At 37.9% G+C, this 22,998-nt stretch overlaps 2 protein-coding genes and 1 pseudogene across 5 annotated transcripts in view; 2 read left to right on the top strand and 1 right to left on the bottom strand.

Annotated features, from left to right (window-relative positions):
• Window positions 1–273: 273 nt before the first annotated feature.
• On the bottom strand, window positions 274–6,189 carry LOC107757657 (claudin-like protein ZF-A9; annotated as a pseudogene).
• A 516-nt stretch (window positions 6,190–6,705) lies between these two features.
• On the top strand, window positions 6,706–18,224 carry LOC107757652 (uncharacterized). The gene is made up of 9 exons (XM_016575210.1): window positions 6,706–6,862; window positions 7,923–8,068; window positions 9,161–9,242; window positions 9,394–9,529; window positions 9,648–9,850; window positions 12,553–12,689; window positions 12,871–13,012; window positions 13,168–16,969; window positions 17,045–18,224. Exons 1-9 carry the CDS (start codon window positions 6,737–6,739, stop codon window positions 17,053–17,055), a joined length of 4,785 nt encoding a protein of 1,594 aa, XP_016430696.1. The 5' UTR covers window positions 6,706–6,736; the 3' UTR covers window positions 17,056–18,224.
• Window positions 18,225–18,545: 321 nt separating this feature from the next.
• LOC107757653 (ADP-ribosylation factor-like protein 13B) overlaps window positions 18,546–22,998 on the top strand; it is a 22,841-nt gene continuing 18,388 nt past the window's right edge. For 2 of the 4 annotated variants that reach the window (XM_016575213.1, XM_016575211.1), the window contains exons 1-3: window positions 18,727–19,213; window positions 22,075–22,145; window positions 22,234–22,483. In XM_016575213.1, the coding sequence (XP_016430699.1) occupies window positions 19,155–19,213; window positions 22,075–22,145; window positions 22,234–22,483 (380 nt within the window). In that variant the 5' untranslated portion in view covers window positions 18,727–19,154. Of the gene's footprint in view, window positions 18,628–18,726; window positions 19,214–22,074; window positions 22,146–22,233; window positions 22,484–22,998 lie in introns of those variants that run through there. The other 2 variants (XM_016575212.1, XM_016575214.1) reach the window with 2 other exon arrangements.

The following is a 22,998-nucleotide window of genomic DNA, read 5'->3' as shown; positions in this document are numbered from 1 at the left end:
AGTGTCTGTAAACTATGATGGGGAAACATTAAAAACCTTGTGGAGTTACACTTCCTCTCCCTTACAGAGGTGGAAGTTGTTACCTTCTACACACACACAGTCTGGCGGCTCCTGCACCAGCAGAAAAATTGCCACAGATGACCGCGTTAATGTTTTGCTTTGTCCAGAATTGTAGGTCTCTATGGTGTGCCAATTTCATTTATTTGTTCTGAAAATAATAGCCATAATTTAGCCCAATTAGACAAGTCACTATAGAATCAATACTGCCCTCTGTTGGATAAAAATTGTATTTTATTAGCTCAACTGACAGCAATTCTGCAACCGGTTGAAATTCCGGTCACAAAAAACAAAACAAAACAAAAAAGCCACAAACACATTTCAAAATATAAAACACTTAAAAATCCATCCACAAATCAGTTCTCAGAAGTGTCAAACATCCTGCAGTCACACATACTCCAAGCGCTCCCTTCCATTTTGAGAAGCTGCCATATACCGCTCCCCACGGGACTTTCTTCCTTTTGGGCAAGAGCTGCAGAGGACTCCGCCAATCAGCATGAGAACCGCTGCCCCCCAACAGATAAAGATAGCTGCTCCCAACTCCCTCTTCTGAGCATGGGCCACTAGAGGATTGTAAAAGTCCCCAATGACCTGATGGGCAGTCCAACTAGATGGCACCAAACCCAAGACCCCCGCAGTGACAAAGAAGGCCCCTCCTGCTACAGCAACCCGGGCCTTTGCGAAACCATCTGGCAAGCAGTTAGTACATTTACCACCTGCAAAACTGGCAAGTATTGCTATTAAACCAACAAGGGAAGCAATCATAAGGATTGCTCGAGAGGCCTGTAGGTCTTGAGGAAGAGCCAGCATGGAGTTGTACCACTTCACACTGCATTTGGCCAGTGCTCTGCACTACACAGCTCATCCACAGCCCTTCCCACATAATCTGCGCTGTCACAATGTTGGTCCCAATAAAAGCAGTCACACGCCATAGAGGAAGGGCATATGATATGATGATGCCCAGCCAGCCGAGAACGCCAAGTGTAGTTCCAAGGAGCTGCAAGCTGGCAGACATGTCTGCAATGTACATTTACACAACTACATCTCCTCCTACACAGCAAACAAAGAGTGTGGATTGTTTAATAGAGTTTTCAGTTATCAAATTTTATATATAAGTAAGCGATAACAATCAAACAATAGCAATGGTGTGAAACTCAGCCAGACTGCAAAGAGAATAAAGCTGAAATCATCACATTTCTCACTTCCTACAGAAACTTACTGTTGTGTGTACAGTGTGTATGAGGTTGTTATGTCTCCTTTCCATTCGCAGACGGACACAAGAGATTTCTTATATTTTATATAGCATGCCAAATCATAGACTCCTGTGAAATGAGAAATATCCACTGATAATATAAACAAAAAAATGCCACTTGCCACAAATACAGTACAAAATAGGACTTGGGAGGTCTTAAAATGAAATGTAAACAAAGTGTTTGTCCAAATCGTGAGGTGTAAACCATTTTATTTTCTAGCCATTAACTGTTAATTGTTAAATAGTCAAGAAGGTTAAGGGTTAGTTTATATTTTACATCATATAATAGTTCATCTAATCTACTTAGCTAATCAACCAAAAAAATGTGGGATTGCTTATACATATAGGAAAAGGGAGAAGAATAGAATGGGAAAAAGGAAGATTCAAACTTGGGTTGGTCATGTCAGAAACTAAATCCACTGTCCTTATACTCTCCACTCAACTGCCCTATTTGTCAGAAAGCAGTAATAGCTTAAAGGGCAACTTGAACAGTGCCTCTCTCAAACAATAACTGAATATGTTTAATTGGAAAAGGGGCTATAGGACATTTGTCTTGACACATTTTCATAAGCACAGAACTTTCTCCAACAATTTAGTGGCTATTTAAAACCTTTTGATGTGTCAATGTAAGTTATTCCTAATGCAAATAAAGTATAATTAAGGTTATTAAAAGCGCTATATAAATAAAGGTGACTTATTCATTCATGTTACACTAAGCAGGCTAGTCTATTTTACTCCAATTTACTGGATAAAAATACATAGCTTACATCATTGGTGGAAATATTAAATTCTTACCTTCTGTGTTGTTACATTTATTTTTCAATAAGTTCAAATTGTCACGTCCGCAGTTACAGGATCCTGTAAAGTTACAATGATAAGCTGTGTTAAGAGATTTTTGATTATCTTCTAAACAATGACTATAAGCGTCTGCAAAAGGAGAAATTATGTTCCACAAATTGTAATTTATTCTCTTGTAAAAAAAAAAAAAAAACACACACACAAAAAGTATGCAGGTAATGGTTTCTGAAAATGAATCGAGCCATAAGGCATTTGTAAACAGTGGCGGCTCCAGGATTTTTTGTTGTTGTTGTGGGTGCTAAGGAGGGGCTTAACAGTTCAGAGGGGGTGCTAAAAACTAATCAAATTTAGTTAAAGTAATGAACGCCTAAAAACTTTAGCTATCTAAATAGCATGCAAATTCAGCCACCTTGTGTCACCCTCAATGCCAACTGGCAGGAAAACATGTAAAAAATGGTTAGAATTTACCAATAGATAAAGTGTCTACAAATTCATACAACTATTTCCACACAGTTGCATAGCAGACTGGCACACACTGCGGCAGGAAAACATGGTAAATTCTAACCATTTTTTACAATAGATAAAGTGTCTACAATTCATACAACTATTTCCACACAGTTGCATAGCAGACTGGCACACACTGCGTGGGGCCCGATAACCTCACCGTGCTGAGATGCGTCGTATCATGTGTCGACGATAACCAGAGATATTGTCAAAAGCATAAAAAATTGGCAATATTAAGAGGATTTAGCATTTACAATTAATGCAGGCCTGTTACATTATTATTATTATTATTATATAACTACTATTATTAGGTTACTGTTATTAATAAATTACATGAAATTATTGCCCCACAATAATTTCATAGCGCATCACTGCATAAGCGCTGTGAGGACAATTAACGTTTAGGCTATTAGCTTACTCCTCATTGAAAATTTTTTTTTTTTTAACTGGTCTATTAATTTATACAATGAATTATGGGCCTATAATTAAAATAATTAACACTATGAAAATTAAGAGCAGCTTTATTTTGTGCACAGATTATCAAAAACAACCGGTTTAACGCGAAACACGTTTCTTCTCATGTTTTTCCACTATACGGGCCACAAGAGAAATACTAAGGTAATAATTTAAGACAGTTATATACTGTACCGTTATCAGCATATGTTGAAGTAGTTTCGTCTCTTGTTGTTTTAGAGAAATGCGCCGTTAATGCAGCAAGAAAGCGCAGTCAGTTTTTTTTTTTACTTTCACTTTCTCTTTCGATTTGTGCTACCCTGTCAGATTTTGCTACCTCCCATTAAAACAGTGGGTAGTACAATTCGACAACGAAAAATGCTACCTGTAAAATTATGGTTTATTAACGTCTACACCTAACAACCCTATCCTTACAGTAATGCAAATACAGTAGGCTAATCAGGTGTTATATTCGCTGTTGTGGCTAGAAGGGATACAGCTACAGGAAACCAACAATAAATAATTTTCTACCTATTAGATTGGGTTTTATTAAAGTCTACACCTAAACCTACCCTTACAGTAATGCAGATACATTAAATATTGTTATTCAGCGTGAGAAAAAGGATGCAATATTGATGTGCGCACTCGCAGTAAACCCTGGTAGGACAATCTGAGGGGTAGGATAAAAATATCAGGACACCTGGCATAACTCTTGCGCACAGTTTGCGCGTTGCTTGCTTGTGTTACTTGACCCCTCCCCCATAATATCAATTGTTTATAGGCCACATACTATGGCGTTATTTTAATGACAAATGTCGAGAGCGCATAATTGTAGCGTGAAAGCACATTAATATAATGCGCGAGCGCGAATCTCTCCGCTCGCGCGGATTTCCTTTGCTCTCGCACAAAACCGGACGCGGGCGCTCAGATACACGCTGCTCTCGCCCGGAGAGAGTGCCAGCACTTAAAGGGGTCATATGACGCGATTTCAAGTTTTCCTTTCTCTTTGGAGTACAAGCTCTTGGTGCATAAAGATGAAAAAATAATGTGTTTTTTTAACATTAAAGCATGTCAACATATTCTGTTACACCAAATAATGATCTTTAAATTAGCATCATATGACCCCTTTAAACATGTCTCTCCTCGCACAACTGTGTCCTGTGCACTCTCAAATCTCTCTGTGCTCATGCGCTATAGATACTAATTATTTTCGCACCTGAATTAAACGTTGTCAAAAGTTATGCACTTTTAAAAAAGTAGTCTCAAAACAGATTTTCTGCAGGGCCTTTCCTTGATTTTTTATTGTTGTATTTAAATAGTTCCTGCGAATGCACATATGCATCTCTTTGTAAAGTAGGCTACTTTGTATACACCGTTTTAAAAGGTGCTATATAAATGCTAGGAATTGGATGCTTGGATGAGTTGTACATACAACCTCTGTCCAACTGGTTGGTCTCAGAGCAATTTATCTAAAAACAACATTATAGCCTATGGCTCTAAAGACTTCATAGAAAACATCAATGTTATGTCATATGTCAGATACCTCAACTGAATTTAAAATCACTGCAATAAATTCTCAGTTGGTATGATGGCAATAATAAAGGAACAACTCTTCAAATCAACAATCAATTGCAAAAATAGATGTAAATGCAAGATAGAATACAATAAATACTCTAATAGCATCGCTGCATGGACATTTATTGGGAGTTTTTTTTAAATCCAGTGTTTGTTTTCAGTTCTGATTTTTCTTTCATGAAAATCCACTTAATATTAGCTACACATTCAATGGCACGCTCCGCTAAAACAGTGAATATACAGTTACATGTAATTACATTGTCTGGTAAATGATGCAAGATATAATACAATAAATGCTCTAATATCATCACTGTCAGCGCTTTTCAGACATTTATTGGGAGTTTTTTTTTTTAAATCCAGTGTTTGGTGTCAGTTCTGATGTTTGTTTGTTTTTTTCTTTCATGAAAATCCACTTAATATTAGCTACACATTCAATGGCACGCTCCGCTAAAACAGTGAATATACAGTTACATGTAATTACATTGTCTGCAAATGCATTAAACCCATAGAATAGAATGTAGTAATGTTATGGCAAATATGAAAAAAATCATTATAGTGTTATATTTGGTCTCCAAATCGTAAGTATCGGTTTAGGGAATAGTGCATCTGGCCCATATCTAAATAGTTCAGAAGATAGAAATAATGAAGAATAAATCAGAAGATTTAAGATTCAGGTGCGAAATTTAATTCAGGTGCGAAAATAATTAATATCTATAGTGCATGAGCACAGAGAGATTTGAGAGTGCACAGGACACAGTTTGAGTGAGAGGAGAGACATGTTTTAAGTGCGCGCACTCTCTCCGGGCGAGAGCAGAGTGTATCTGAGCGCGCGCGTCCGGTTTTGTGCGAGAGCAAAGGAAATCCGCGCGCGAGCGGAGAGATTCGCGCTCGCGCATTATATTAATGTCGAGAGCGCATAATTGTAGCCAGAAAGCACATTTGTCATTAAAATACCGCCATACTAGGCACACTACACAAACCCAAATAGGAAATAAAACGGTTATCGAATAAGCAGGTGTCCTAAACTCCTAAAACATTGGCGTTTCAGATTTTAGAACGGTCAATGCAATTTATGAAAGAAATCAATTACATTTGTATGTGGATGTGTGTGAAAATATCCCCCCCCTGTAATAGTTAACATTTTTCATAACTGATTAAAATTATATTTAGTACACTGTTTGAAGGACTTCTGTAAGGGTACCGTACCGATGACGCGACAATACAACGACATCTTTACTACTTTCTACTGCCAAACTGATGACAATGCAACTTACACTGATTTTAACGTAAACCAAGAATAAGAATTTGGAAATATTTTTTCGGTCTGTTAAACTCAATCGCCACAATAAACACTTACCTGAGAACCTAAGCTGTAGATGAGTTTACAACCAAATACACCCACACCAATCCAGTCACAATGGTTTCTACAAAGTCCTGAAGCAAAACCAAATAAAATGTACTTATGTGCAAGAAATCAGAACTCCTTAAAAAGATTAGTCACGCCAACAACAACGTCCATACGCTCCATTCACTTATATTGCTCCAACAACTTGAAGATGCTTTTCTCTGCTGTTAATGACTATCCATCAGTGATTGGCTGATTATCAATCAATGAATCACTGGTTTGTAGTGTAGCACGCTGTACTGATAACGCTTATAATGATTGCTCATTATCAGGTTACACATAAAAAAAAAATGTAATTACCAGTTTATTCGATGATTCTTTTATTTCACAACACTACAATCAAATGGCCAAGAGGAGTAATTGAGTGATGAGACTGGAGTGCGCCTGCTTGGAAAACTTAGTTCATTAAGGACACAATTAAAGTGATTTGACAACTTATTTGTTTTTGGGGTGTTCATTACGAGACAGATAAAATATTAACATTCCTGACCAACCAATAACATGTTCAGAGTGAACCTACGCCGGGACCACCGTTTGATTGAAGGGGTCATCGTCCAATCACAATGCAGAAACTGACTGCTCAACGCACGACTGACAGGGCATTCCACCAATCAGATGATTCTGTTGGGCGGTCCTTAGCCACATGGTGACAGTCGTGGTCTCTGTTGTACGAGCTGGTTTAGACAAGCAGTATGGCGGAAGAAGAGAGTGAATTGGAGTTAGACAGGTTTAAGAAAGAGCTGGAGACTTTGTTGAACACTAGTGCAAGCGACGAACGCGGACTCCAGAGCAAGACGTACTGTGAAAGATTCTGTGAGGTAAGATGACAGGCTGGACGAAAGCGTTTGCAAGCTTTATATAAAAGAAAAACAGAGATGTGCTAACCAGTGTTAGCAGCATGTCAGCAGATTCCCCTCCCCCAGTGTACAGCCACCGTGAGCCCAAATCTCACTGTATTTTACCTCATTAACTACGGGTGTCTTCAAAATAATGTAGGAGTAGATCTCAGTAGTCTGAGAGTTCATTTTTAATCACGATTGGTAAAACTCGGGCTGTCGCTTTCTTTCAGTTAGCTTCATTAGCTGGTTATGTGGCTAACGGTTAGCATTCCCAAGTTGCATTCCAAAACAAGCAGACTGCGAAAGATCAGCTTATGCACACTTCATCATATTTCATTTGCCAGCGATCTCATGAAACAGAAAACGGACCAACCCAGTTTGACAAATCCTTATGCACGACTATAGGGTGTTAAATGATAGAATAACTCGATGCTGTCAGTGTTAGCAATAGTTGATGTCTTATTAACCAGTCTCTGCAAAGGCTGGTTTAAAATCGCTGGTTAGTTCCAACAGTTACTAAGCAGCTTTTCATTTTTGATGAAATTGTTGCCAAGTTAATGAATCCATCCTTCCTTCTTTCACCATTTTATGGTGGTTTACGAAAGTTTGATTGACGTTACCTAATTTGTATCAGTAAGTTCATGTACTTGTCATTAAATGCTAGTGACTTTCATGACTCTAAACAAACACCAAAAGTCGCTTGACAGTAGTGTTTTCTGGCTTTAGGAGCACATAGCGATAGTAATATATAATGTCCATAGCTTTTCATTTCTGATGAAATTGTTGCCAAGTTAATGAATCCATCCTTCCTTCTTTCACCATTTTATGGTGGTTTACGAAAGTTTGATTGACGTTACCTAATTTGTATCAGTAAGTTCATGTACTTGTCATTAAATGCTAGTGACTTTCATGACTCTAAACAAACACCAAAAGTAGCTTGACAGTAGTGTTTTCTGGCTTTAGGAGCACATAGCGATAGTAATATATAATGTCCATATTTTCTTTTTCTATTAATTGTCTCTTTTTATTTTTATTTTAGTTGGTGGTGGAGCAAACCGGACGATGGCAAGTGCTTCTTCCCCAGCTCCAGGTGTTGCAGAGTGCCCTGTGCTATTTTGTCCATGGTGCGGCATCATTCCCTCCAGAGTGCGAGCATGTACGCTACACTCTGAGTAGTCTGGCCCTGTGAGTATATACTTCTGCTTTTGCCGTTAAATCTTGCTTAAAAATGCTGTCAAACTTTTAGGAAGTAGAGCACACACTGAAGTCACAAGACTGTCGTCATTATTCCCCCTCATGCCATAAACCTGTGTGACTTTATTATTGATATTTTGAAGAGTGTTGGTTGCCAAACAGACAGAGTTTACAAAAAAAGAAAAAAAAACACAGAGACATTTCTCGAAATATTTTTTTTGTTCCACAGAAGAAAGAAAGTCATACAGGATTGGACAAGGGATGTGCGGGGTTACTAATTTCTTTAGCGTTTTAACAGAGGTGTTGTAACCGACCAGTCTAACAAACCCCCAGACATTAAAAACAGTCTGTAAAAGTGACTACAGTCAAATTTAATACTGAATGCTGATGAAAAATAGGTTATATACATGCAGTTTGCTTGCCTTGCTTTATAATCAATGTATATTAAACGTAAGCGTTCATTTAATCAATATCAGCTAATATAGACATGTTTATTAAAATAAACTGAATCACTGTAATACTGGTATTGTCCCTCATAACCAGTAGTATAACAAGCCTATAAGCAAGATTAATTGTTATATGCCAGTTTGACATAAAAAAAAAACTTTACTGTTTTGATGGTGTTTTGTGCTTCTGATATACACTTTACAAAATACTATATTAATTTTAATATATTAATATGACTAATTTGAACGCAGCAGTGTTGTTTAGTTAACTAGTGTTGCACATATATGGCGATCAGTAAATGATGACAGAAATTTCTTTCTTTTAGGTGAACTCTTCCATTAAGTATTTGTTACTTTGGATGTCTGTAATGTTAATTGTCTATTCATGGGTAAACGGTGTGTGTTGAAATAGCTGAGGTTGAGTTGACAATAGTAATTCAAAAAGACAGCGAATGCAGTGCAAGTTCCAAAACATCTTTGCCCACCTCCTAATATAAAACTAATCCTGTCTGAATAGGACCTAAATCCACTGGAAGTTATAAAAGTCGGTAAAAGGCTTACAGTATCATTTATTGGAGCAACAGGTTGTAAAAGAAAATAATTACAGAATAACTTATTTTAAAAAAATTATTTACAGGAGTATCTTAGAACTGCTGTTGTTCTTTGGAAAAGATGAATTCATCGAGCATCCTTTAAAAGACATTCTAGACTCATTCCAGGTAACTGCATTACCTCAATCCTATTATTCTTGGGGGGAGCATCATGTTGAATTCTGCTTCCTGGACTTTCAGTGCTTATTGTGTTGTGTTACTCATATGTTTCCATGTATATGGTTTGATGTTTTAAAATGGTTTTTCTGCTCTATTCTAGGACTGCTGTGCGAGCCTGGTAAGCCACCAGAATGTTTACCTTCTGCAGGTTAGACATATTATTAAAGATGGAGGTCCTTGGGCAAACCCTGTTCTTCAGGCCATTCTCAAGGATTCAGAACTACCACAAGAAGACAGTTAGTCAATCAAGCTTTTGTTTAAAAACAGTGTATCATCAAATGGTCTATACGCATTTCCTGAACTGTTAATGGAATTGATTATTATAAGAGTCTTATTTATTGTTTTTGTTCACAGTGGACAAATATCTGAGCTCAGAAGTATCCGTTTTCATTGAGCTACGTGTGCGTTATCTGGTGGCATGTGAGAGGCTTCCGGAGGCATTGGCACTGACAAGGAGATGCATCCGGCACTCTGTTGTAGGGAGGCATCTCTATTTCAAGCAAGCCTACCTCATCTGCCTTTGGAGGGCTTCTCTTCATGAGCGCTTGAACAAGGGGGTGAGTGAGAAGTTATATAATTAATAGTAACACCTAGGCCTGGGCAATAAAACGGTATGGGTATTTATCGACGGTACACCTTCATCGATAACGCTAGAAAAATGTTCGATATACCGTACACTAGTTACACTCTAGTTTCATTTAATCGCACATGATATGAGTGACAAGCAGACAGCACACAAACACAGCTGAAATGAGTGCTGTGCCTTCTTGTGATGAGGAGATTGTAAATAAAAAATGAATATTAGTCAAATTTTAAATGTTAAACTTTGCATTTGAATGCAAAAACGGTGCAATCGAATGTTAGGTGTGCTTAGGGGGAGCCTTATTAGCGGCGCACGAGATGCAGTGATAATGAAAGTGTCATTGTTGCATTTTAAAGGGATTGTTCACCCAAAAATGAAAATTCTGTCATTAATTACTCACCCTCATGTCGTTCCAAACCCGTAAGACATTCGTTCATCTTCGGAACACAATTTAAGAGCTTTCAGACCCTCCCATAGACAAGTAGGGTCCTTACACGATCAACACACATGGAAAGTACCAAGATGATCGACAAAGTAGTCCATGTGACATCAGTGGTTCAACTGTAATGTTACGACGCTACGAGAATACTTTTTTGCGCAAAGAAAACAAAAATAATGACTTTATTCCACATTTGCGTCTCTACCATGACCATGTACCATGCGTCATGGTACTGCCGTGAGCGCACGTCCACAAGTGACGCAGTAGAGACGAAAATGTGGAATAAAGTCGTTATTTTTGTTTTCTTTGCGCAAAAAAAGCATTCTCGTAGCGTTGTAACAGCTTGTGGGTGGGTTAATAAAGTCCTCCTGTCTTGTACAAAGGAGGGTCTTGAAGTCAAAAAGGATGAGAGCCATTGATTTTGGTGTCCATGGCAAGTGCATCTTTTTCCATTGAGCTTAAGTGTAATTAAAAAAAAGAGGGATTGCGAGTTGTATGAATAGTTGTATATTATGTTTAATTCCAACTTTTCTTTTTCGTCCTGCTTTTTTGCAGTATCTGGATGGTGTAACCCCTAATATGCACTGCAAATGATTGGTGCAGAAGACTGGAATGCCTCATTTATAATTAGCGAAGCATAGATGTGGTGTAAATAAGAGACTTATTGTGCAGTGTTGGCTTAATTGATTAATAATGGCAGCATTCTTGAAAGTCGAGAACTCTGCACATAGACAGTCAGTGAACTTTTGCTGGGCTGAAACAGTTTAGGTGTAAGGTAGATCATTTATTCAAAATTTAGTACAAATATTTTTTTATTTTTTTTAATGTGCAAAGAGGGCCAGTGTGAAGTTGGCCTCTTAAACTGGGAAGGCAAATACATTTTTAGTTTTGAAAGTCCACTTAAAGAAAAGCACATGCATTTGTCTCATGCAAAATAAGTATTTTACAGTAAAATAATGCAATATTAGGGCTGTGACTGTGGCATTAATATTATAATTTTTTTACCACTGTTCTAGTAAAGGGGCCAACCACAGCAGTTAGTGGTTGATGTACAAATTACACTTTTGATGTGATTCAGGCTTTAAAAGTGCATTAAAATACAAAGTCCTTGAACATGGAAAGCAGAAATGTAGTATCTAGAAATTTAGAGGGTTGTGGGACACAAGCAGGATAGAGGCCTTCTCTTCTCTCATATTCATGTTTCTCCCAATATTCTAATGCAGTTGACACTGTAAATGGTCAGAACAGCTAATTATTTTCCACACAAGCAAGACATTTAAATTGGATGTTGAGCTGCTGGGTAAAGCAAAACTGAATTACCAGCATTTGTGAAATTCTCTGTAATAGGGAGCCGTGGACATGATATGTTGAAAAAATAGATAACAGAAAAAAAAAAAAAAAAAAGATATAACAAATTTGTTTCCACAACTTGTTCATTTGTGCCTATGGCTTATTAATTGCCCCAACTCAGACATCACACAAACAGCTTTTATGGATCTTTAAAGGTGAAGGCATGTCTCAACAGGTAAAAGTAGAATACTTTCAATAAAACGTCCACCATATTAGGAATACTTTTAACAAAGTTTAGCTTACCTGTCGAGGAGAAACTCAGGCAAGTACGCCGTAACGATTGAAACCCAGACATTCCATCAGATTTCTTCATCTTGTAAAAACACTCCCTGTGTTTATCCTTGGTTTACCCCATTGTTTGACTGTGTGTATTTTGGCAAAATCTTTGGATTTTGGCTTGCACTTCTGTAACAGAATCTGAATTTCTTTTTCCACACCTGGCTAAATTCTAAATTAAAACTTAAGTAATGATTTAGTACAACTTGGTCACAATTTAACTGAGCTGAGGGAACAAATGAACAAGTTATGGGAAAGAATTCTTAATTCAGTGGAACTGCAGTGGGGTTATTGTCATGCAAACTGTACAATATCACATCATGTTGACTTACGTTTTAGTTGTCTGTTCATGTGTAGGATGGCAGTGTGTTGTTTATATATAAACAACTGAAGCTTTAAATAACCTCAAACTATACAACTACACAATATCACATTAGGTTGCCTTGGCTTACATTTTAATGGTCTGTTCTGTTTAGTGGTCTTAAAAAGATATTAAAAATGTCCAAATATTTTTGTTTTAATCTATTAGATTATATTGCAATATATTGTTTTAAAATATTGGAATATGATGAACAATGTCATAGATCACACTATTGTTTTCTTTTCTAAAGATGGCAGACATCGATGGGAAGGATGCTGTAGAGATACTCTGCATGATGGAGAATGAAGTGAAAGAGGAGACTGTTTTGATGATGAGTAAAGGCTTCCTATCTCAGAAGCTTCAGATTGGAGAAATGTACTACCTTTGGTGGGTCTCTCAAGCACTATGAACATTTACAAGGGGAATTGTGTTCAGTGTATTGCCCCTCTTTGTTGCATTCAATGTTTTTACACAATCATTGTAACAGCCTGACCAGAAGATAGTACTGAAGGTGCAGAGGATCACAGTCTTATTTCTTGCACTTTTTTAAAATTTTATTCCCATAAAGGGATTTGGTCTTCATATGGAGCAGACTCTACCTGCGATTGAACCTCTCCAAGCAGGGCTTCCTAGAGGAATGCAAAATAATGATCCTGTCAGCCATCAACATAAAAGCGATTTTTCCATTTATGAAGGTGATTTTGGCAGAGGTAAGATATCAAATATGTAATTGTAGACATAGACAAAAATCGAATTGAACACGCATATCAATATTTATAGTACGATCGTGTTTATGAAATGTTCTTTTTAAGTGTCTTTTATTGAAATGACCACAGCAATAAAATTTGTGGTTTTATTTTTTCAGTTTGGAAAAGGTGGCCTGGGGTTTTGTGTGGAGCTTTGTGCACGAGCCTTGCAGACTGACCTTAAGAATGATCCTGTCGCCAAGTCTCTTATCTACAAAACCATTGCATACCTGCTCCCTAATGACCTTGAGGTCTGTAGGGCTTGTGCACTGCTAGTTTTCTTCCTAGAGAGAACTGTTGAGTCATACAAGAACGTGTTCCTCCTATATACTCACCCTGATCAAGAGTACCATGCAGACACCAGTCTTGTGGGTAACAGTGTACGCTTTGACGTTCTCCAGATCCTGAAAAAAGACCTGTACTTTGACCCTGAGTTCTGGAGCCTTCTCAACATTGAAACAAACTGTCTGAAGCTAATGAGCGATAAGGTTGGTAAAGCAGCTTTATGTGAAATCATGCAAAGGGACAAGTGGATGCCAAGCTACTGTGTGAAAGGATGTTGTCAGTGTTACACAGACAACACATTTGGGACTATCAGTAAAGCAGAGAAACATACCAATCGAAAAAACCAGGAAGTGGAGCCAGTGAAAACTTGGGTTAATTCTGCCTCAGGGGAAGCATCCTCCAAACCTCCAGGCAAAAGGCGGGGGAGGAAGCCAGGGACACAGCTTGTAAAAGATTCAGAGGCCTGCCCCATTCGACGTTCATTTAGGCAATTGGACTCGGCAAAGAATCATGCCAGGCAACTTAATAGTAGACGCCAGAGACTCCTTTCACGGCAGACAGAGATGAACACTCTGAAGCGCAAGGGAAGGAAACCACAATGGCTTTTGGACCAGTTGGCTGCCCAAGCAGAAAACAGGGAACCTCAACAAGACAAGAAACCAGGAAGGAAACCAAAGCAGTCAAATCGTTTAAAGGATATTTCAGTTGAGGAGCCATTAAGTGAAATTACAATGAAATTTTCTTACCCTGATAATGAAGTTGACCTCTCTTCTGATGTCCAGGCCTCACTGTTTTCCACGGAGACCACTCATATGACTGAAAGCAGTACTGACAAAACTGCATCTCAAGAGAATTTGAAATGGCCTGACAGTGCTACGTCTCTTATTGAGTTACTATCAGCAGAAACTACTCCATGTTGGAAAAAGGACTTCAGGGTGACGGAGGAGATTGTTTTCCGGGAGCAAGGCCTTTCTATGGTTCGTAAATTCCACACATATTCAAGACCAGTTGAATTAGAAGGAATATCAGTCAACAGTTTACCCAAAGATGAAGTTAAGCTGGACCATAATGAATCCAAACAAAAAAGACAGTCTGCTGAGCAACAGTGTGAACCTGCAGATAGCCTTGAAGCTGCTGCACAGGATAAAAATTCTGTGGAAATCAAGGCTACACCAATCCTTGTTACAAATGAGGAACCATCAACTCCTGCTGAAGCCATTCTTGAGCCAGTTAAAGAATTCATTGAGCATCCCAAAGTTAATGACTTATCAAGTCCCCAAGATGCAAACACCAAATATCCAGACTATGGTCCTTACAGTCCTATTAGTCCTCCAGAAAATACTACTGTTGATCTTCCACCAGAAGTGACAACTCTTACCACAGCTGATGCCATTCCTGTACCTGATAGTACGCCAGAAAACGTGACGGGTCTTCATGAGGATGCTCCTCCAGTTCTTACTGAAGTGACGATGCTCCCTGATGCTACAGTCGCTACTTTGAGTGAAAGCGAGATTGCCACTTCTTCTAAAATTGTGCATGAGAGTACGGAGGTGCCAGCGCTGTCACCAAGACCTGAGGAGACATCACCGGAAATGCATGCAGCTGTTGATGGTCTAGTCCCTGACCTTATTCCCCCAAGTGATGCAAGTTGCCAGCTTTCAGTTAACTGCAGTCTTTGCAATAAAGAAACCAAATACCCATACATTCTGCGGCATGCAATGTGGCATCATCGGATTGACAGAAAGTGCATGTTCTGTCACAAACGCTACACTCATGGGCGCAGCCCGTCAGTCCATTTTAAAGTGCACATTCAAGAGCTGAAAAAGTCTAATGGGCTTTTTAATGAAAATATTTGTGAGAATGCCACTGAGAACACCTTGCGACGTTCCCAGACAAGACTGTATAAACGTGTGAATCCTGCCATGAAGAATAGGTTTAGAAACATCAAAATGAGGTTAAACTGTACTTTGAACATCACAGATTTGCACAGGGAAGGGCAAAGTTCAGAGCCTAAAGTGAGATTACGGGCAAGGTTAGTTAAGAATTCAGATACTCCAAGTACATCGGAAGTACAAAAGGAGAAAGTTTGCAAGATGAAGAGAAAACATGTGTTAGCAAAGAGATCTCAGTCCATAGATGAGAACAAAAAGTTTTGCAGAATAGGACTAGTAAGGAAGAGAGCAAAGACAATGCAAACACTAACTCCAGATGACAACCATTCAGATACCAAGGGCAACTCGGCTCATAGAGTAAATGGAGTGATCAGAAAGAAAAGAAAAGTGAAGAGTGAGCCTGAGACAAATACCCTTGATGAAAAGATTCAGACATCATTACCACAGGACAGCAAAGTGAAAATCGAGAGTGTAGAAAGTCAGAAAGTCAATATCAAGACTGAATCTGAGAATGTAGAAGTGACAAAAGACAAGAGCAAAACAAAATTGAAAAGAAAAGATAAAATGCTGGACTCTGGGCTGAAAAAGAAGAAGATTACTCCTGGAGATCAAAAAGAGGATGGAGAAGATGTAAAGAAGAGGAAGATAACAAACAGCCCGGAAGCCAGTTCTGAGAATCAGGAACCCAAAGACAGTAATACAGAAGCTAAGGAAATAAATCCAATAGGGCATAAGAATGGGACTCCCCCAAAACCCAAACAGCCTTCCACACCATTCCAGGGAAAAAGAACTGGAGCATCTACGCATGTCAGATGCCCTGTGGAGATATGTACATTTAGTGCAAAGTCAATCCTTGTCCTTTCACATGTGCTGTCTCACCACCATGGCGACAAGAAGGCGCTTGTGTTCTTTTTCAACTTTGGAAAGGAAAAATGTCTTTTCTGTTGCAGAAAGATATTCAACCCTCAGCATTTTTTTGACCATGTCATATGCCACAGAGGTGAGCTGAAGTTCCCATGCTACCATTACGGCTGCAAGGAGAGGTACCAAACACGTATGGAGCTTAGTGAACACATGTTAGGCCATCATCCCTTGAAAGCGATGTGCTGCTTTCCTGGCTGCTCTATGCAAGTTGAGAGCGGTATGCTCCTGTATAAGCATGAGAAAATGCATTATCGACCCGATACAAATTCGGGAAAAAATCCATTCCCCAAAGAATCTGAACCAACAGGTCACGGAGCCCCTCGAAGCCAGGAAGATAATATGGAGGCACCAGCAAATTCTTCAGTCAGTCAACAAATTCTGGGTACAGCCAATTCGAAGGGTCCTGCAAATCAAGATGATGATGGAAAACCTTTGGTCCTCAATAAAAGTTCCCAAAACTACAGTAGCAAAAACCATAGCCTTGTTAATGGGCATAGCGAGGGTGACAAAGTTGTTCCTCCCAATCCTTCAGATCCAGTCATTAAAGAGCAGGAACCAACGGTTTTAGGAAAACCTGTAACTAAAAAATTTGTTCGACCTCTTCCCTCTGCCTATCTGGATGAGTCTTACATTAGCATGCCAAAACGCTGGAAGGCACCCCAGGTGGGCTCAAAGTTATTAGGCTCTGTGTCAAAGGCAGAAAAACAGCCTACCAGGCAGCGCTGCTCTCGATGCTTTCAGTCTTACAACAGTGAGGAAGAGCTGCAGACACATAAGGACAAATGCACATCCCTCTTTGGTTTTGATTCGGATGATGAAAGTAAGTACCTTTTTTATTATGAATCTCAAGTTATTTAATTTTTGTTGTTGAATACTTTGTTTTTGTTTTCAACAGGTGCCTCCTGAATTTGGAGAAGCAAGCCTCTACTGAGAAAACTGCTAAATGCTGCTGTGGGCGATCAGCGTTCTTACGTGTGTGCTTAACATCTTTGTCAGCGTCTCGAAACGGAACTAGATTGAGAACTACATGAGAAATGAATTATCACTCATTGTAGTCTTCTATGGCTGATCTGCTTTATTTAAGAGCGAAGGTCTGTTAATTATTCTTTAAAAAATCTGACATTATTATTTTTTTCAAAGTCTTTTGAGACTTGGGACTATTTTTTACTTGATTGTCATCTTTGCTAGAAAATGAATAAGTTTGTCTTTCTATAAAATGCACAACAGATGCTTTTGACTCTCTCCTCACTTTCTGCCACAGTGCTTAGCCTGTTCTCTCATTTTTTGCTTTTCTTTTCAATTCCTGGATATGAGAGGCCACCAAGGACCATGACACTACAAGACGAGTTGGTCTGTCTTTCAGGCCAGTGTAAATACCTGCTCTAGAAAGCACAAAATGTTGTGCTAAGTGGTGGTTATTGAAAGGTTTATCTTGGCTGTTTTGAGACAATGGGTCAGGTATTTACCAGTGTTACATTGTGCTTTATGAGCAGAAGTACTGGATGGAAACTAGTAGGCCACTTTAAGTATTGCAAGCACACTCTAAATATGTTCTTTTATTATTTTTAATAGACTTAATATGTAAACCTTTGTAAATTGTTACTAATTGCATATTTTGCAAATGTCATTAACTCGCATATGTTTAAGTCGGTGGACACCTGGGAAGAATTAAAGACATCAAGTCTTTAAATGAAGGACTTTGACTTCGGTTGAGAAAGCCTATAGAACTGTTGGCCTGTAACTGGTGCTGCTGGAAAGGCCTAGTCTTTAAGACTGCAGATTCTCCTGTTAATGGAGGAGTGTATATGTGCCACAAAGCCTCACTGAACATCGTCATGACATATTCTAAATGACTTCTCTTTAAACTCAAGAAAATTGTAAGGGGAGGACAAATTTGTGTCTCAGACAGAGGCATGCTTATAGCTGTTCAATTGATGAACAGTAACAGTCTTATTTATTCTTTTTTTTTTGTATCTTCTGTAAATGTTTGAAGAGTTTAAATAGTGTATGATTGGATTGGGTGACTGGTTTATATATAAAGAGCTTTTTTTGTCCTGATTAATAAACACATTTGAAGGGGAGTTGTGTTTGTTGGTTTATTGTAAACAGCCGTTGTATTGTATATCGTTAGCACTTGCACAACATAATGTTTTAATTTTCTCAGTTTATGTGGTAAAAATTAACTAGTTTGCTGCGTCTCCGTCCACGGGAGGCGCTGTTCACTGTTAGGTTAAGTTTATCATAGCTGTTGCCAAATAAAGGTTTTCTGTACTGATTTGTTTCGGGCCGCTTTGTTCGCGACAGTACCTTTAAGTGCCTTTTTGTAAAATTATAAGATGTATGAGTAAAGCACATGCCAAACGTTTAAAAGAATAGTTTTATGCATTTCCCCTCAAAATTTCATTATACCATACAATTTCTAAACACTTGGCAACCTCGACAATCGCGGCTGCAGCCATAGCAGCCAGATTCAGCTTGGTAAACAAAGCGGACAACTAGCGAGCTAGCCGTTATGGCAATACATTTTTTTCCCGCAAAAAAAAAAAACGTTCTAAAATTGAGAGTAAAGCATTTGCGGGGACAGTTTCAAAACGCTATACATAGTTATTATGTAATGACATTTTCTTTCTAATGACATATGTAATTTAACAGTTTCATGGATCGTATGTAACGTTAGCTAACTGGTTAGCCTTTCAGTGAGGCTGCATTGGCTAGGGTAACGTTAGTGAGCAAAATGAAACTAAACTGTATTGTAAGTGACCGTCTGCTAATTATAGGATGTATCTTAGTTGACATTTTTTAGTTTACATCGTCCTTAATTCTCTACTAGAAAACATAAAATGTCTGTAATCAAATCTGTATGAATCACTCAGATAGGCAGATAAAAGCGTGCTAGCAGATAACGGGTTGATTGAAAACACGAAGAAAATCAGTCAGGAACGTCAGTAATCGGCCACAACGGCTGTCATGAAATAATAAATCCCAGTTCAGGCACTTGGGGTGAAATGTTCAATCTGATGGCGAACTGCTGCAACTGGTTGAAACGATGGAGAGAACCTGCAAGGTGAGTGTCCAAGTTATCTCGTGCGTGTGTCAAGAGAGACTGAAGTATTTAGCAACTCGTTTCTGAGCAGAACTGTCAGTGAGCTCTTACAATGTGCAATTGTATTTACCTGTATTTGTACAGTGGTCCCAATAAGCCACACTTTTGCCATAGTTTTGACCTTAACCTGTGCGACTGTCCTCTGTATATTTTATGTCACTGTGTTTATTTATTGGCAACAAACATTCAATTTGGCTGATGAAAGTGACCACACACCAAGTACCTTTGAAATACTTACTATTATTTTGTATTGCAATGGGAAGTGCAGTGTGTAACTCTCAAAATGCATCATTGAATGATTATTGTCTTGTTTTGAAATAAAAAATATTTACTTTCCCCCGTTATGATTCAACAGTTATTGTACAACGGAAATAATGCCATAGAAATAATGCCATATTAAGTGGCATTTATTTTAAAGGAATAGACCATAGAAAATTTTGCATAGATGCATGATTCATACGTAAACAGTAAACAAAATTTGATTTGCAACATTTCTTAACATTTCTAAATTTTTAAAACGTTTTTTTAAGTTTTACATCTAATATTTAAAATTTAAGTTAAGTTATGCTGTGACAAAAGCACTTGTGCATATTGAGTTATTTAGTAAATTTTCCACACAGCAGGTTCATCTATTCTCATGAGGTTTCATTAGATCTGGTGTCATTTACAATTTTAATATTTCCTCTCTCTGTGTTGATTAGCGCAACATTTCTTAACATTTCTAAATTTTTAAAAAGTTTTTTTAAGTTTTACATCTAATATTTAAAATTTAAGTTAAGTTATGCTGTGACAAAAGCACTTGTGCATATTGAGTTTAGTAAATTTTCCACACAGCAGGTTCATCTATTCTCATGAGGTTTCATTAGATCTGGTGTCATTTACAATTTTAATATTTCCTCTGTGTTGATTAGCGGCCCTACCTGCACCTTTCACTGTACATGTTTGAACGTGACTCATAATTAGGACTAGGCTTAAATCCAAGTGCTAACTAAATGTCTGATTACTCACATCACCTGCTGTGCCTGAAACAAGATGCTTGATAAGCCTAAATCTGGGTCAGATGGTTGATCGTAAGACCCAAGAATCGTTCTATATGAACTATGAAGTGTAAAAGTCAAGCCTTAAAAGTACCAGCGATGTTATGGAGACTTATGTTACTCTCCGCTGACAGCTCCTGGGCCCAGAGGTGACGGCTAAGTCTCTAAGTTATTGTCTTAATTTCATTGGTTGAACGTAGTGTGTCCTCTAGCACCCTGTCACTGATCTTGTTGGGTAAGTCGAAATCCCCAGCTAATCCCTCAGATACAGAGCTGACCAGTGGCCAGGAAAGACAGAAGTGTGTGTGTGTGTGTGTGTATCGACAATAACAACCGAAGTCAAGGGAAAGCTAGCTGTCATCTTGATCTATTCCCAGTCTTGATGAAGGCCTGGGTGCAGAGAACTGTCACCTGGATAGTGCGCTTGATGTCCCTGCGGCGCAAATGCCGCAGTTAAGTATCTGTTTGTGTGTGTGTGTGTTGGTAGCTGTAAGGACTTTGTGTTTTCATATGTTGTTCATCCATGGTGACTGCGGGGTTTGTTTACGTCGCCTGGCCTTTGTGTTCGTCTGGCATTTTTTAAGAATTAAGCATAGTTTGATGATAGTGAGCAAAAATCCAATGTCAATTTAGGATATTTATGTTACTTCACAGATGTCTTATTATGCCACTAAGCCTCCACTGGAAGCCTTGTAGTTTAAACAGCTGTGACTCTACAGCCCCGGACAGATTATCATTAAACTTATTGAATATTTTTGACGTCATTAGTGTTGGAAAAGGCCACATTATTTACTTTGTCTTTTTGTGCACGGTATGCTGAATCATCCTCTTCATCCCTGTGTGCTTTTGCCAGTCAAGAGATGATGCATTACCATGCAGGCTTAGGTTGTATTCGCTCACAGCTGTTCGTAACTTAATGTCAAGTTTTATTAAATGTCAAAAAGTTCAAAGCTGCCTGTATGAACTCATTAGTGAATAAATTGCAACTGAATACACCTTTTCTGTGATTTGCATGTTTTTAATTTCTGTATTAAAATTTATTTTGATATATTTGGACGTAAAGTAAAAAAAGAAATATCAGGGTGATACATTTGTTATATCAAAAAAACAAAAATGAAATTCTTGAAAAAAAATTCAAGTTAAGTAATTTGGCCTAAACTTGTATTAATATTTCTTAGAAAGAAAGGAAATACATACATACATACATACACACTGCCAAATCAAACTGATATGGGTGACCATCATGCTAGCTAAATAATAAATTCATTAATTAATAATTGTTGCAACTCCCCAAAAACTTTGAAATGGTGACAAAAATTCATGATAAATAAATAGGCAAACAAACAAATAAATAAAACGTACTTAAAAAAATAATGATAAAGTCACATATTAAAGGTATAAATTAAAAAAGAATGTTATTATTTTTAACTTGGTGGTTACACAACACAGGATATTTTTAGAGTTATTATTTTAAACCTTTATAAACTTTAAACTTTTTTTGAAAATGGTATAAAAGTTTATTTTTATTTTTTTTAAATCGTTTGAAATCAACTTGAATACATATAGGCCTAGCCTAGCCTAACTTGACACAGTTGTTTTAAACTAGATTTTTTTTCTTTATCATGTTCTCGCTTGTTTGCCATTGACCTTAATATCGCATTTTAACCTGAGTGCACCTCAAGTGTTTGACAAAAAAATATTTTTTTTATTAGAAGGACCGCATTGACCTTAATGAGGTCTTTTGGAGACACATAATGAAATGAAGCTGTATCTATGCTCTTGCAGGAAGGTGACATTAGTAATGGTTGGACTGGACAATGCTGGAAAAACAGCAACTGTCAGAGGAATCCAGGGAGGTAAATATTCATCTTAATATTTTTGGAGTATTTTTTATGTAGTCCCCCCAAATCGATCTCACAAGGTATATTTCTGTGACTGTCATAGAAAGTCCTTTAGATGTAGCACCTACAGTGGGCTTCTCAAAGGTGGACCTGAAGCAGGGGAAGTTTGAGGTCACAATCTTCGACCTGGGTGGCGGGAAGCGCATCCGCAGCATTTGGAAAAACTACTACTCTGACTCTTACGGAGTGGTGTTTGTTGTGGACTCCAGTGATGTTCAAAGGATCCAGGAGACCAGAGACACAATGGCTGAGGTTCTCCGGCACCCCCGTATTGCAGGCAAACCTGTATTAGTGTAAGTTTTCAAAACATGACATGTTCTTGCTGTTAAACGTAACTTAATGTCTAGACTTAACATTACACTACCGTTCAAAAGCTTGGAATTAGTAGGATTTTTAATGTTTTTCAAAGAAGTCTCTTATGCTCATCAAGGCTGCATTTGTTTGATCAAAAATACAGTAAATAAAAAATGAAATATCGTAAAATAGTATTACAATTTAAAAATAACATATTTGTATTTTACTATACTTTGAAATATAATTTATTCCTGTGGTGGCAAAGCTGAATTTTCATCAGCCATTGCTACAATCTTAAGTGTCACATGATCCAAATAAACATTATTCATGAATAAAACGTTAAAAATCTTACTCATCCCAAACTTTGAAATGGTAGTGTACGAGTGTATGTCTGCAGATCATCAAACATGGGAGATAAAACATAAAGCATAAAGGCCGTAGATAAAATGAATACTCCCTGTGCTCTCTATTTCTAATGACATTGATAATAGAAAAAAAAAAATAATATATATAT

The sequence above is a fragment of the Sinocyclocheilus rhinocerous genome, unplaced genomic scaffold, assembly GCF_001515625.1.
Source record: "Sinocyclocheilus rhinocerous isolate Xijiao unplaced genomic scaffold, SAMN03320098_v1.1 scaffold1254, whole genome shotgun sequence".
NCBI classification, from domain to species: Eukaryota; Metazoa; Chordata; class Actinopteri; order Cypriniformes; family Cyprinidae; genus Sinocyclocheilus; species Sinocyclocheilus rhinocerous.
This window is presented reverse-complemented; position numbering and strand designations above follow the sequence as displayed.